General features: G+C 39.2%; 1 protein-coding gene across 1 annotated transcript in view; it reads right to left on the bottom strand.

The window, feature by feature from the left end:
• Positions 1–16,410, bottom strand: part of BRWD1 (bromodomain and WD repeat domain containing 1) — a 43,386-nt gene that overhangs the window by 14,081 nt on the left and 12,895 nt on the right. The window contains exons 16-30 of the mRNA XM_039729371.1: positions 15,467–15,595; positions 13,881–14,106; positions 13,381–13,566; positions 12,280–12,463; positions 10,646–10,736; positions 9,604–9,744; positions 7,761–7,846; positions 6,561–6,756; positions 5,299–5,415; positions 5,100–5,207; positions 4,641–4,765; positions 4,460–4,542; positions 4,000–4,111; positions 942–1,003; positions 37–192 (exon numbers count right to left, since the gene is read on the bottom strand). Of these exons, the coding sequence (XP_039585305.1) occupies positions 37–192; positions 942–1,003; positions 4,000–4,111; positions 4,460–4,542; positions 4,641–4,765; positions 5,100–5,207; positions 5,299–5,415; positions 6,561–6,756; positions 7,761–7,846; positions 9,604–9,744; positions 10,646–10,736; positions 12,280–12,463; positions 13,381–13,566; positions 13,881–14,106; positions 15,467–15,595 (2,002 nt within the window). The remainder of the gene's footprint in view (positions 1–36; positions 193–941; positions 1,004–3,999; positions 4,112–4,459; positions 4,543–4,640; positions 4,766–5,099; positions 5,208–5,298; positions 5,416–6,560; positions 6,757–7,760; positions 7,847–9,603; positions 9,745–10,645; positions 10,737–12,279; positions 12,464–13,380; positions 13,567–13,880; positions 14,107–15,466; positions 15,596–16,410) is intronic.

Here is a 16,410-nt window from a genome sequence, read left to right as displayed (position 1 = left end):
CAGGAGAAGAGCACCTGAAGCTCAGCTCACACTCACCAAGAGTCATGAGCTGATCAATCCCACGGATAATCCGTTCACAGGCCTCATCACGGGACTTCATGCCCCACTCCCCCTCCTGGGGTTTGTACAGGAGCTTCTCCACCTCCTCCAGAGTCACAGAGACACTCGCTCCCAATTCCTCAGGCTGATCAACTACAGACAGCAAATTGGAGAAGGAGTGAGAATGAGAGAAATTGCTGAGCACCCACAGTTATTAAATAATTGTGTGCTTGCAACTGAAAAAAAAATCCTTGCCTTGAAGTAGAGTTTAATGCTAAGGCTGTGGGAGAAAAAAAATATATACAAAATGCAAACAGCAAAATGTTTTAAATTCTGTTTTTCTGCAGTTTTGAATTAAGTTTATTACCTTTTGGACAGCTTATTCAGTCACTTCTTCCATAGAATCTCCCAAACATTCCTCCCCCCTCCCAGCTGGCACTGGAAAAGTGAAATATTAAGACAAACCAGAAATTCCACTCTTTTATTTACAGATAATCTGGATTTGACCAGCAAACTTTATAAATTGTTGGTTTTAAACTATGTGCAGTAAGGATTTGCTGACTGGAAATGATTTTATTTAAATTCTTCTTACATCCCCTTGTATTATAGTATACTACAACAAATTCATATTTTGAAACTTGAGATGTTTTTTGAAACCTGCCATTTGGAAGTAGCAGGTTTTATTCCCTAAGTCAGAGCTACACATTTAATGTGCTTTTAAAAAATTGCTCTGGATGATGCAAAAGGAAAAAAATACAGGTATATTTAAATTATTTCACTAAATCTGAATGAAGACTGTCTTTAAGACAGGAAACACCTCAGGTCCACTACCTGCATGAAACAAAGGAACTGGAAAGAGGGGGAAGTACATTAAGCTGTTTTATTAAAGGTTTTGTACCTACCATTATCAGGGACTGGTTCCATGTCCCATGGGCTCAGCTTTTCAATTTCACCATTGTCCCATCTGATTCACCAAATAAAAAAAATACAATAATTTGAAGTTATCTTGACTCCAAGCATATTTAAATCTTAGCTATAAGCACACTTCAATTACAGCTATTTGTAGGTATTGACAAAATACACTGTATAAACATGTACAGAAACAAAGGCATTGGTTTGCAACCAGCAAAAAGGAAACATTCTTCCTGATGAATTTCAGATTAAAACTGTGCTCCTCATTTTGGTTGTATGCAACTTACCCAATACATAAATCAATTTTACAAAGCCTGCATCAAGAAGATAAAGAAAAATAAGCTGCACATTTGGAAAAGGGAGATAACATCAAGGGGAAGATCTGAGAAAAAACACAGGAGATTTTTTTGCTGATCACAACAGGAGTTGTGCAAGTCCATGGAATAAGGAAGAGCAGGATGTGAGACATTTCATACATCAGCACTTCAATTTATGAGGCAGAGGGCATTAAGACAAAGAAAAGAATAAAAAAAAAATTAAGAAACTGAAGTTAATTAAGGTCCCAGACAAAGCAAAAGCAACACAAGTGCTCTTGAAAGATCTGGATATTCACTCTCATACTGCACTATGAGGTGTGAACATCATTCTGAGACCTCTCCAAATCCTACCACGTTTGGACAGATTTTTACATGTTTTTAAAATACCAATGAATTTTGCTATTTGCAAGGTAAGAAATGTCTGACTGGATCAACTTCACACCTCACTGATGCAGGCAGGCAGCAGTACAGATGGAGTGCTGGATCTTTCCTGCAGCTGGGTTAATCCTTACATTCCCATTTTTATTTTTTATTACAAACACATACCAGAAACCAACAGATCAGACTGCAGTTCACCAATTTCCCTCCAGAGCCTTGCCAGCAGTTTCCTGTCAGAATTCTCCAAATTCCCAGGTCTACTTCTGATGCATTAATAAACTCAGATATTTAGTCTAATGCCTCCTGTGTATTTATTTCAAACCAACTGGAAATTGAAATGATCATGCTCAGAGTATTTTGCCCTGCTCAGGCAAGAGCAGCTCTCCATTGTTTTGGATTTCCCAATGCCTTGGAGAACTTGGATCATTCAGCCTGTTTGATTTTTATGAACTAAGAGTCCTAAAGGTTGATCTGTCCAGTTCTCCTCCCCAGTTATTGTACAATACTTCACAAGCTGTTGGTATTCACAAATGGATATATTAATTCATCATTTTGCATATAAGACTTTTTCAAGAATTTAGTGCAGCTTAAGCCCCACTTAGTTCTGCTTAAGTTCGCTTATCCACTTATGCAACTTCATAATAAATCAAGCTGCTCCTCCACAAACACCTATTATTGTCTTGCCAATAAAATAACAAAAAAAATTGAAAATTATCTTCAATTCATTTATTTTCCACACAATAGTAACAGCGATAAACTGAAATGAGTGTGACAAAAAGAGCAAGCCACAAAACCTAAATACAGCTGCCAAACACTGCAGATATTTTCATACATCTATCTTAGGATTCTGCTCTAGAAGAGCTGTTTGTGAGGCCAGGAAGAATAAAGTCCTTTTGGAACAGGATCTTAAGGAACACAGCATTCCTTCCTTCAAAGCAGCTCTAGACTTTTCTGTTAAAGGCTGATGCATTAAAATATTGAAATATTTGTAGGTCTTACAGGAAAAAGGAGCTCAGGAAATTGGCACCAGGCTTTTGTTCATAACTGGATACCTGATTTGGAACTGGCCAAGAAAAATCCAAAGCCCACCTGAACGTGCTCCTAAGGAACATCTGTGGTACACAACAAAACACATGGAAGGGATGGAATGTGGAAGGGAAGGAAACAGGCAAAAATTTCAGCCTGGGAGTTACTTCAACCTTCCACCAAGGAAAATCATTGAGAGAGAAGACAAGTAGATGAGACAAGGAACCAAAACATGTAACACAGCCTTGGCAGTGTCAGTGGATTGTCTATTAGCTATAAAATTTCCCTTCTTTATGGTGGGCATCAGGTTCAAAAGCCTTTGAGTGAAAAAGCAATTAAGAAGTCCTCCAACAATGAAACTGAGACTATTAAATGTACTGTAAAAGACATGAGAATTATCTCTGGGCATGATGGAAATAGGACTATTGAATATTCACTGTTTATCCTCCTTACAGTCCTCCCTTGATGGGAGAAACCAAATCAATGAAAATCCCAGAATTATCTTTTCAGTGCCTGAAGGAGGTGACGAGAAGGCTGGAGGGGACCTTCACAATGCAGTGAAGGACAAGGGAGAATGGCCTTAGGCTGTAGGAGGTAAGGGTTAGATTAGATACTACAAAGGAATTCTTGACTCTGAGGGTGGTGAGGCCCTGACACAAGCAGCCCAAAGAAGTTGTGGCTACCTCATCCCTGGAAGTGTCCAAGGCCAGGTTGTTTGGAGCTCTGGGGTAGCAGAAGGTGTCCCTGCCCATGGCAAGGGGGTGGAACAAGACTATCTTTTAAGGTCCCTTCCAACCCAAACTATTCTGTGATTCTATTTCAGACAGGACAGGGCAGGACAAGGTCAATGTCCTGAGTCTGAACACTGAAGTCCAGAGATATCTTTGTTTACCATTCAAAGTACAGATATGAAAAAGGATGCACAATGGGAAAGACAAAGTGTGAGGACTTGAGGCCTAAGGACCTTGATGTCAGCAGGCACAGAGGAGATTCAGCATCCCCAAACCAACTGTCAGTGCAGAGCAATAATTAATGTTCACAGAAAACTGCATTGCTTGCTTTGTGGAAGGGACCCAGAATTACTCAGTACAGGAAATGTGAAGAGGTCAACAACTGCTTTTACCATATTACTACCCATTAACAAATTGCCACAAGCTATTACATATCCACACTGTGCCACAGCAGCAACTTAAAACCATTAAGAAGTGACAGTACCGGGAGTAAAATAATTGAAGTGAACAATTTACACATCCTCATAGCAATGAGGCAGTTGTGTGAGAGCAAAGGCACTCTAATACCATTGGAAATCAAACCTTTGTGTACTCACTTGACACTGTAACACTGGAAGTGACTGTCTGGATACTGAGGCTGATAAGGTTCCTGACCCAGCACTGTCCCAAACCACCAGGCATCGTCAATAATGGAGCGGAACCTGTCGGCTGCAGCAAACACAGACATTCTGCTGAGAGAAGGGTTTAACTGTGGCTGCCTCAGGCAATCAGAAAACTTCTGTTAAATGTACTGCTTGATTCCTCTCCATAATTAAGTCCTAGACTCATTGACATGTAAGTCTGTTATTTAGCTTTAAAATAAAAAAGGGAACAGAACAGTCTGGCTATGTGTTTTGGCACCTGGATTTACATCTATTACAGTCCCTCCAAGGTTCAAATTTCTGACTCTTGCCTACCAGAGAACCTTCTGACCCTACAAACAGCACACGCAGCAATTAGCTAAGGACACATTTGTGATTTCTAAACTGTTCAGTCCAACACTCAGCAAACACTTACAGGCCTGCCAGTTCCTCTGCCGGGCTTCGTCGTAGAACTGACGTAAGATAAGGAAGTCAATAACATCTGGCATGTCGTGGTATCTGGATAAAGAAAATCATCACTCACGTGTGCCTCAGGGCTTTAGGAAAAAGAGAAACATATTCTTAAACACTTTTCAGGAAACTAAAACTACACATACCTGATGGAAAATGATTTGTCTGTGTGTTTCCCAGTGGCGTGATCTATAAAGGCAAGCTTGAGGCAACACAATGTGGGAGGACCAACCTCGTATCTAATTCCAACAATTTTCACCAATTCCTGATCCTACAGTAACAACAAACAGCTTCAGCAAGTTTGTCTTGGGGACCATGCACAGAACTGTTAGTTTAACCTGAATTAACCACCTGTAGCCACATGCAAAATACTGAAATGAGATTTGAGATTTCCATGGAAGGCAGTCTGTCAGCCTAAGGATTTTAACACACATCTTTCATTTGGCTTCCCACAGAAAATTCTGAAGACAATCTGATAATTGCACACGCTTTCCCTATAAGGAAACATTAGTAACCTCACAAATGCATGTTCTGCAAACAGAACAATAAAACACTTCAGTCACAGGCTCTGTCAGAAACCCACAGAACCCCCAGTGCAGACCTACCCTAAGCACCACTTTTCTCCAAGGCTCCTTGTGTGGATTCAGCTCATAAATGTTATTTCTTCTCACTGCTTCAATGTAAGCTTCGTGCCCTTGTCGGAAATATATCACCTAAAAAACACCCCAACCAGCCCAAACAGTGAATGTTTTCCTGTATTTAGCAATTACAATAATCACAAACACTGCAAGATTTTAATCCTACCTCGTCCCCCATCTGAGGGACAAACGGGGACCTTCGGAGAGCCGTGTCTGTGATCCAAACTGGAGGGTGCCAGTCATAGGACAGCTCCATGTTCAGTGGTTGTGCTGCAGCACCAGCCTTAACAAAATCAGACATAATGAATTCTAAACAAATCATTCCATTTTGATTAGGCAGACAACAGCTGAACTTATAAAGGACTAATCTACAGCATTTCCAAACAGAATCAACAGAAATCCTCAAGGCTTTGCTTGAGATGTAACTGTATGTGTAATTCCAACACTAAACATTCCTTTCCTATCTGGAGATTTGAGTGAGCAAGTCATTATTATGCAGGCCTTTGCAGAAAGTTTTATAATTTATATGACAGTCAATTAAAAATTGACTTATTAAAAATTAAAAATTATTCAAGCTGCAAGAAACTGTTTGATTCTACATAGAAGGAAGTGAAAAGATAGAGAGACAAACAGACCAAATGTATCAAAACGATCCCAGGCTTAAAAAAAAGAATTTGTTTGTTCCTTTATGAGAGAAAACAACTAACAGTAGTTATTGTAACTTAAGGTAGTTAATTAATTAAAAAAAAATCAGTAGCTTAAAATACTGTAATTATTGTCACTTATAAAAAAATTAAATATTCAATCTAAGTATAAACATTGCTACCAGCAATGCAGTGACTGCATCCCCTATGCATTAGAACAGGTAAAAAACTAGACAGTTTAAGTAAGTTACAGAGTCACAGAATGGTTTGGGTTGGAAGAGACCTCGAAGATCATCTTGCTCCTTGCCCTGCCACAAGCATGGACTCCTTCCTCTACCCCAGGCTCCTCCAAGCTGCCCTTGGACATTTCCAGGGACAGGGCAACATGTGGACAATGTGTCCCAATGCCACACCACCCTCAAGAATTCCTCCCTAATCTAATCCAACCCTGCCCTCCTTCAGTTTAAAGCCTCCCCCCTTGTTCTGTCCCTTGGGAAAAGGCTGATACTCTGTACTGATATTTATTAAACACATTTCTCCTTTAACACCATCAACCTTGAGAGCCCTTTTCATTGGGAAAATGAAAGGACCTTCACTTGGAATGCAGATTCTTCCCTACAAATCAGCAGATCCCTCATGCTGGGAATGGTCTCAAACCAATTCCATGTTCCCTGACAGAAAGATCCTTGCTTGATGGCAGTAACAATTATTTTATCAGCTTCTAACGAAGACCCTAAGAGAGAAATTAATTGAACACTCTGTAGAAAAAACCTGAAAATCGTACCTCCTCCTGCTTTTTTGGTTTGGGTTTTTTCCTCCTCTTCCTCCTCCTCCTCTTGGGAGGGGAGGATTTCTCAGCTGACACGTCGTCCTCGGAGGTGCTGCAGTAGCGCAGCGCCTTCCTGCGCGAGGTGCGCACCGGCGGCTGCAGGTTGATCCCGGCGTCCGCGATCCAGTCGGAATATCTGCTCGAGGAGTCACTGTCCACACAGGCAGGGAGACACAAACACTCAGCTCTCAGTGCCTCAGAACACTCAGCTCCCTCAGGAAAATACCAGGCAGCAAGTGTTGTTGAAAGCAACTTCAAAAATCACTTTGCCTTCTTGTAACCGTTACTGCACTCGAAGCTTAACATCAATTTCTGGGAGAATCCAGTAATTCAAAGCACATTTCTTTAAACAACTAAAGTGGTGAATTCTAAAATCAGTGATTTTATTCAAGAAATATGTGAAATGGAATTCTGGACTGATTAGGAGCCCACCTGAAGGAACACACAAACCAAATGCTGCTTGAATTTTTTACGCTTATCCAAATCTCATCTACACATCCACTCTGAGTGGATCTCGTAGTAGCATCATTCTCTCTGAATATTTTTTATTTCTAGTACTACAGAATTCTAAAAGAGTATCTAAAATAGCCACAAGGAAGTGATTAAAAACTTCTCTAGAACAGTTTTACATAAAATCAGAAACTTTAAAAAATCAGATCTTTCAAAATTTTTTTAGGAGCAAGGAAAAAAAAATTCCCCAAATGAAATAAGGAAAAAAATTTCAAAAATTAAATCTTTCATCCCTCCAAAACCAGACCAAAACACACTATAGAAATATTCCAGACTCCTGTTTCTGTGCCATACAGCAAAAAAAGCAGAGGAACATAGAGTTACACTAAAAAATAGAAATGTTTTGATGCCTCCAAAACCAGACCAAAACACACTATAGAAATATTCCAGACTCCTGTTTCTGTGCCATACAGCAAAAAAAACAGAGGGATGTAGAGTTACATTAAAAAAATAGAAATGTTTTGATTAAATGGAACAGTAAGTAACAATATAATGTGTAATGTATCAGTAAAGTATATGAATTCTACATTATTGTTGTTATTATTATTATATGATCACATCTGAAGCACAACAGAGCTTTCACACAACTCTTAATTTGTCAAAATTCAAGTAAATCTCATTATGAGATATGTTTCTTCACTTTACCTAGAACTATTACTGTTGCTTTTCTTGTCACTTCTCCACTCTTCCTCTTCATCAGATGAACCAGAGCCCTCACTTTCTTCAGCTTCCTAAATTTAAAAATACAAATTCAAGCCAAACCCATGATTGAAGGGTCTGAAACTTAAAAAACATGTTGTCCATATTATCAAATTTAAAGAAGTTTGGTAAAAAGTTGTTAAAATGGAAATAAAAGTAACCAGGCCACGTAAAATGCACAGTAAAATCTGACAGGGAAGAATGTACATTACAAAAGGAACAGATCAAGAAAAATAATCACATCTTCTCTCCACAGACAACAGGGGATGTTCTGTCACTGATTTGACTTTTTCATTAGTTATGCAAGTTGAGGGTTTTCCCCTCCTCCTTTTAGTATCAAATGATTGACCAAGTACTAATTATAGAGTACTCATGCATGTATTTAAATGCAACACTAAACAGCACAGATACACCAAAATACATTATGACTTTACTAATTTCCTGGGTGTTGCTCATCAACTATTTGCATTAATATACTGTTTTAAATGTGTTTTTCATAACTGAGTCAGTACGATGCATGACTCATGTGTCAAGTTGTCTTTTGTCAAGCAAAAAAAGCCCAAAAAAAACCAGAAAACCCTGTGAGACCTCAATTGTAGCTTCAAGTGTTTGAATTAGACCAGCTGATTGTCATTTTTAGAGTAACAAAGCTGAGAGTCCTGCCACTAAAACCTGCTCATACTGTGCAGATGATACACTACAGCAAAGTGCAACACTCACTGAAGTTTACATTCAATTTAAGTGATTTACTGTTTTTAGCCACACTGAAATTCTTTATTAAGAGGCAAGCAGAATCTATTTCCAAGGAATACCATTCCTCATCTTCCAAGATTTCCTAATCTCCTGAACATGCTCCCTTTTGTTCACTGCTCTTCCTTAACAAAGTGACTGCTCCAACAAGTCTGAGCTTCTCTGTTCCTTCCACTCCTTTTCCCAGTTTAAAACTTTCCTTGTGGGCAAGGCAAGACAAGGGCAGTCCTATCACCCATTTACAGTCTGATAACACATCAGACACAAACAAAAAGCTCCTGCTACCCACAAAGTCCTGTGTCATCCCTGGCCAGAGGAACAGCCCCTGTGGAAGAACATTAGCAAGAACCTTCAACATTTCCATAGAAAAACATTAAACCATATCTGAACTCCAAATGTCACCTGAAGCCAACCAACTGTCCACCAGATTTTTGACATGGGCTGTGGATTTGGTTTAGAATATTCTCAGCAAAACCAGCTGAGCCAGATAGAAACTGACAAGAAATACTGTCTTTATTAAAGAAACACAACAGGTTTGAGAAGTGCTAACAATGATGATGCTTAAAGAAACACTTTCCCTGGAAAAAGAAGAGGTGGGTGTTTTTTGTTTGCTTGTTTAACAGAGAAGTCACATCTACTGTCATCCCTGGCCAGAGGAACAGCCCCTGTGGAAGAACATTAGCAAGAACCTTCAACATTTCCATAGAAAAACATTAAACCATATCTGAACTCCAAATGTCACCTGAAGCCAACCAACTGTCCACCAGATTTTTGACATGGGCTGTGGATTTGGTTTAGAATATTCTCAGCAAAACCAGCTGAGCCAGATAGAAACTGACAAGAAATACTGTCTTTATTAAAGAAACACAACAGGTTTGAGAAGTGCTAACAATGATGATGCTTAAAGAAACACTTTCCCTGGAAAAAGAAGAGGTGGGTGTTTTTTGTTTGCTTGTTTAACAGAGAAAAGGCACATCTATGTGAAATTTCATTTACTGAGCTACTCAAGTCCAAAATCCCAACTCAGAAGAGAACTCACCTGCTCTATCAAGCCAAAGCAGTTGTCCCTCTCCTCCTCAGAAGATTCCAGCTGCTCAATGTTATTTCTTGTTCTGTAGTTGGAATATTTCCGTCTGTGCAGTCGACGCTTGGATTGGATTAATGAAGACTCAGAGTCACTCTAATTTATAAAGAAGGAAAAGAACAGGAGTTAATTAAAAATATTTATCTGACAAATTTTTGAGGGGAAAAGGGTGGCTAAAAGCACTGCTGAATGCAAAAATTGAAACAGCATATGAAGTTGAAACTCCCTTTCACAAGAAATAATTTTCACGTAACCCAAAAGTTTAAAATTTGCTGTTACAAATTTAAGATTTATTAGCTGTTCTAAGAAATTGTTTTTTTCTTTAAAAACTACTGTGACAGCTTCATTCACATCACTTGATAAATGTATTTACAGAATCAAGACATATCTACCTACAATGTGCAATTATAAAAGCAGAGAATAGCTTGGGTTGGAAGGGACCTTAAAGATCACCTTGTTTCAACCCCCAGGGGATTGTGCAGTAGAATTCTTGTATCAAATTGTTTTGTATTCTGTGACACAGCAAATCAGGCTTATAAAACCAGCACAATAAGCAATGTTTCCTTCTTGCCAGTCTCTCCCACAAAACAGGTGATGAAAAAAGCACTTGAAAGGAGAGAAGTGTGAAGAAGTTTCCCCACACACAAAACATCGTTCTCTGAAGTAAAATGACAAGGAACAGCAATACAACCTGTGAGTCCTCAAGTACAGGACCTTGAATGCTCTCAGTGCTTTAGCAGGACTTGCAATAACTGTGCAACTGCAGTCAAGCCAGAAGGGCCTGAAAGCCATCCCCCCTTTAAAAATTACTCCCAAATACCTCACACAGAAGCAGCAAGGCTGAAAGCAAAAGGAATTCCAGGTATCCATAGAAATAAATCAAGCCTTGCCCTTCAATAACTGGGAGCTGAATCATCAGGGTCCTCTGCTTTCATTTTCTGCACCACCACTTGTCCTTGGGCACAGAGTGCTCACTTTTCCAGAAGCTGCCACGTACCTTTTCCAGTGACTCAAATGACTTTTTGTTTTCTGTTGCATAAAGATCTCTCTCTTCTTCCCCTTTTGCAATCCGATACTCTTCCTGTTTCCTACAAGAAAGCCATGACAATCTAATTCTACAGCTGTTTCGACAATGCTGGTCTCTTTAAGGGATCTCTCCCACACCAAATTCCATTCCGTTTTTAATTTCAGATGTTATTGTTGCTCAATTAACTCTAAACCATCTTATCATTTCCAGGTAAGAGTAAAAAATATGGATGCTAAGAAAGTCTTCCTTCCAAACATCAAAATATAATCTACATTTTTAACCTAATTTTTAATTCATATTTTTCCATTTGCAATGACTCTACCTCCCAACACTGGGAATGCTTCTTAAAAGCCTCAGATGTGGTAGCACCTATGGTTGTGGCTTTAAACAAAGATGTTTAGCTACTAATTCTCCTTTTCACAGATCAATACTGATAGTACTTTTGAAAGCAACTGGTTTAACATTTCAAGGGTTTATAACTCATCACCTCCAAGTGTCTCACAGAGAGCACAATCTCACCCAACTCTTCCATGGAAATAAATTCAACCTGTATCTTTTATTTTGGAGAAGGCAAGAATCTAGGGGACCTAGCTGGCCTGGAGATGACTTAAAATATTGAAATAGGGGAGAATCATTCAACTGGACAACTTGCCTCTCTTATCTTTGAATGGACCTTGCAATGATATGAGTTTTTAGCACATCTGCCCACAACACTGAACTATTCCAACAGCATCCATTATATCTTTGGTGTAACAGCACTCAATTTAGACAAACCAAGCTGCTGTGCTGTCCCTAGTGCTGCCTGTGATGCCTTAAGTTGTAGCTTTTGTATTTTTCAGATTCTGTACTGCATTAGTGCATAGCTCTGAACTCTACATAGAATGCTAGTTAGTTCTAGTTAGTTATTTTGGTCAGACTAAACAATCCTTCTGGGCCTGGAAACCAAGGTCACAACAGCTGCCTCAGGCCCTGAAAAGTAGAAACAAAATTGAACTGGGGGGAGAAGCAAACTAGGGGGATATAACCTTCATTACTTGACGCTGTGATTGGACAATGAACCTCTGATATGCAAATAGAACAAACTTTTATCTGCCCAAAAACTCTCGACCATCGTTCATCATGGATGTAGCCACTGCCAGGCTCTTGCACTGCCCAAGAGCAGCTGGGGGTTGAACAAAATTGAACTGGGGGGAGAAGCAAACTAGGGGGATATGACTTCGTTATCTGAAGCTGTAATTAGACAATGAACCTCTGATATACAAATAGACCAAAGTTGTATCTGCCCAAAAAACTTCTGACCATCATCTATAGTGGACATAGCCTCTGCCAGGCTCTTGCACCACCCAAGAGCAGTTGGGGGTTGAACAAAAGTAGAAACAAAAGTGAACTGGGGAGAGAAGCAAACTAGGGGGATATGACTTCAGTACCAGAAGCTGTGATTGGACAATGAACCTCTGATATGCAAATAGAACAAACTTTTATCTGCCCAAAAACTAGCAACCATCGTTCATCACGGACGTAGCCTCTTGCACTGCTGGGCTCCTGCACTCTGCCCAGCCCCTGCTCTAGGCAGCCCCTCCAGCCCATCCAGGCTGCAGACAGACCTGAGCAAGCTGGGGGGGATCTCTGGCACCACCACCCTGCGCCTCCAGGCCTGCAGGTCCCTCTCGGTGGCCATCTGGCTGCGCGGGGCGTTCTGGTGCATCTGCCGCACGCCCTCCACCTGCCCGCTGCGCCGCAGCCCGATGTTGGGAGGGGACTGGATGTCCAAACTCGGCCTTCTGAAAGCTGAAACACACAAATTAAAATGGTTTTTGCCATGCTGCAGGGAAATGGAAGATTCTTGCTAAAAGATTAAAAAAACCAAAAAGAATAATGATGTATTTTTATTTGGTGTGTGGGGGCCTTTTGATAAATCCCTGCTTTACTCTAACTTTGTTCTAGGTCAGCCTTCACAAGGCATCAGCTCTGGAGGATTATTTGTCTTGTACAAAACACAGAGAGATTACACAAAGGACTTTTAAAATTGTTATTTCTATTACTATTTTCACAGAATCAGAATCACAGAGTCATTTAGGCTGAAAAAGACCTCCAAGATCCAGCATTTGACCCATGACCACCTTGTCAACCAGACCAAAACACTGAGTGCCACGTTCCAGTGGGTCTTCCAAACACTTCCCAGTGAAAGGAATTGTGATGTGACAGAAAGGTTCTTCTGAACTATTTCACATAGCTCTAAGGCCAGTGAGGCTCTAAAAAGCCCTTTTCCTAGAGCTGAGCACATATAATAAATACATGATTATGTAAGAAAACATGTATTTTTTGTCTATATAATTACATAATTAAAACTACGAAGACACAGCTTAGGAAAGTGTCTTGTTTAAATCTGTAAAGAAGGGACAGGGGAAACCAGTGTGAATAATGGCACAACACTTACCTTGCAAAAAGTAAGGAATGCAAAAATTAACTTATATTGGCACACAATTTGCATGTTATAAATGACCTTTTCCTTTTAAAATGAAAGGCTTTGTAATTTAATCACAGGAGCAGCAGTGTTTTAGTGAATAAAAATAACCAGGTATCACAAAGTTAAAGGAATCTCAGTCCCCCAAAACTACACTGAAGTTAAAACCTGTTTCAGTATTTCACAGTACAATGAAAATGAAGACAGAGCAATTACTGAAGAATTTATCAGCAGTTCTAACCTCTCCTGGGTGTTCCCTCCCCATTTTGGGGGCCACTTGGAGCAGATTCTTGATCAGCTCCAGTTCTCTGATCCTGTTCCAGCTGTAGCTGTCTGATCATCCCATCCAGAATGCTGGGCTCCAAGCCTGGCTCATCCTGGTCAACTGTCTGCTGGCCAATCACCTGCTCAACAACTTCTCCATCACCTTGCAAATGTAAAACAGATCAAATCAATTCAGTTATTCCAATTATTTATTCCAAGTAAGACATTTATGGAATGTACAATCAAATAGTTTGTGAATATCACTGCCCACAGAAAACTGCAACACCCATTTAAAAGACTGATTTTTTTTTTTTTTTGCTTGGTTAAATTGTATTCACTGTAGGACCTTCCAGCATCTTTACTGAACATAAATACAAAAGATTAAGTGAAAAAAAAGGTGTTTTTAAATTGCTGATGCCCCCTTAGGAACCAGTGAATAACCTACTTCTGGATGTAGAGCTTTAGTGATACTCTTACTTGTTGCTACATATCCAAGCTGAGGAATCAGATGTTCATCTGCACAATTCTCTCTTCCTGGCACCAATCTTTGATATTTTGTTGGATGAGGGTTTCCATCCACATCCACTAAGAAGGGAGGGGGCATGAGGTGAGGGGCCTGCTGGGTCTGCTCATCCAGCACGTAGTTGTTGGAGTCTCGGATCAGCGGCCGGTAGTCAGTGTGGAAGAACATCTGATCAGGAATCTGAAAGGAAATTTCATTTTTGTGTTAGTAATTTGGAAAAAAGAATATGCTGAAGAACAAGGAACAAGCACTAAAGTCCCTAAAATTTATTAGAAGTAAAAGGAAGGGCAAGTTCCCAATTAGAAAGAATATTTACGTGTAACTTCAGTTAATCTAGATGGGTTTTGCAGTACTGCAACTTTGGTAGTCAGTGTGGAAGAACATCTGATCAGGAATCTGAAAGGAAATTTTATGTTAGTAATTTGGAAAAAAGAACATGCTGAAGAACAAAGAACAAGCACTAAAATCTATTTAAAGGTAAAAGAAAGGGCAATGACAAGGAAGATTTACGTGTAACGTCAGTTAACCTGCATGGGTTTTGCAGCACTGCAACTTCTGATCATGGTTTGCAGGCAACAAAATTCTTTCAGAGAACAAAAAGCTGATGTGACTTGATGTAAAAGTATTGTTTTACAGTAAAAATATTTATCCCTCATTCTGCATTTTTCCTCTACAATTATTAGAATCACAGAATATTCAGAGTTGGAAGGGACCCACAAGGATCACAAAGTCCAGCTCGTCAGTGAGTGGCCCCAAAGTTTCCTTGCAAGGAAATCTTTGGCTAAAGCTCAACACCAGCTCAAATTAAAGTTTTCCTAATCATTATTTCATTCTTAATCTATATCCACCTGAAGTTTTTTTTCTACAACTGGAAGTCCATGAGGCTGAAGAGAAATGGTTACATAACTATTAGATCACAGAATGTTTGCTTCCAGCAGTGATGGCAAAGATGAAGGGAACAAGTTTCAATTTCAGCTGAGAATGCAGAGCAAGGAAAAAATAATTCTTTAAAATGACACACGTTGAACTAGCAATGCAACCCAAAAAAAAAAGGGGGGGGGGAGTGAAGAAAGGAAGAAATGTGTATTTATCAAAACAAAAAGGAAGCAGGCTGAGAAATTCAAAAATTTAGGATAGAATGAATTGTTGGATCAACAATTTACTTTTGCTTAATTTAATCACCTACAGTGAATTTGGGCTGGTGTGAGGAAAGGCCTAAGGAACTGCAATATAAACCAGCAGAAATCAGAAACAGAAGCATTTCTGAGGTTGAACAATGAAGGTGAATCAGATCAATCACAAGATGGAAATGTGTTCCAGGAACATTGTTAGGAGCTACTCCCATGGGACTGTTAAGACATTGGGTTTTTTTCTGCTGTGCCAGGATCACATAAGCAAGACAATTTACAGACATCAAGGAATCCATTATGTTGAGATCCTCTAACTAAACTATTTGTTACACATGAACTTTTAAATTAATGTAATAATATAATTTTAGTTATAAACTCCATACAGAGATCTGATAAAAAGCTGAACTTACCTTTTCATAAGGCTTGCTACAGCCAAAGCCATAAATCAGCAGATGTCCATGAGAATCTGTGCATGCAAAATGCTGCCCATCTGGTGAAAATTTACAGTCAAAAACAGCTCCATGTCCCTGGCCTTCAATCTGGGTTGAAGAAAAAAAATTTCAAGATTATTTGACCATTTTTTCAGAGCAAACCATAAGCATCCAAAATTAATTACTCTATCAAAAGCCATCATGCATTTCTCTAAATACCTCCATTAAGGCACAAATAATTGTGTTACTTCAGTATATTTCTTTTCCCCTAGAATTTAAATCCTGAACCAATTCTAAAAGATGCACTGAAGGAATGAAAACTTACTGTTCAGTGAATAGAACAAAGAAATAAACATGTTTTTTCTGAGGCTTTTTAGCAGTCAGCACACTGCTTGAAATAAAATGGAGCTAATACAGATTGCTTTTGTTAAATGAGTTTCTAGACAACTCCAGAGAATTTAAGAACTTAAAAACAAAATAAAAGCTTTTTGCTGTTGACTGACCAGGGAAAAAGGACAAAAAATTTATACAAACATTAGATCAGAACCTAAGTCTCAGAGAAAATAACCTAATTTAAAGTATTAACAATGAGCTGTCAAATGGAGCCCTCAAGCACTGTGCCAATGGATATTAAGATTATAATTTTCAATCCTGTGGAAAATACAAGTATCTGTCCATAAGTGTCTTGAAACAATGGCCTAAAACAGAGCCTGTTAGATGGCACCTTCCTCAGCTGAGGAAAACAATTGGGTGAAGTGCACAATCATCTTCAGTAACAGAGTGGAAAATCTGCAAGAATCAGGAAATTCTAAGGTAAAAAGTTCTAAGGAAATAAAATGAATTAATAAATTTTGCTGGTTAAGGTTTTCCTGTTTGGTTGGGGATTTTTTCCTTAAAGGTGCAAGGATTTGAGTGTTGGTGGC

The sequence above is a fragment of the Passer montanus genome, unplaced genomic scaffold, assembly GCF_014805655.1.
Source record: "Passer montanus isolate IOZ18808 unplaced genomic scaffold, ASM1480565v1 scaffold69, whole genome shotgun sequence".
Taxonomy (NCBI): Eukaryota; Metazoa; Chordata; class Aves; order Passeriformes; family Passeridae; genus Passer; species Passer montanus.
Note: the sequence above shows the minus strand (reverse complement) of the source record. Positions and strands in the feature narration are given on the sequence as shown.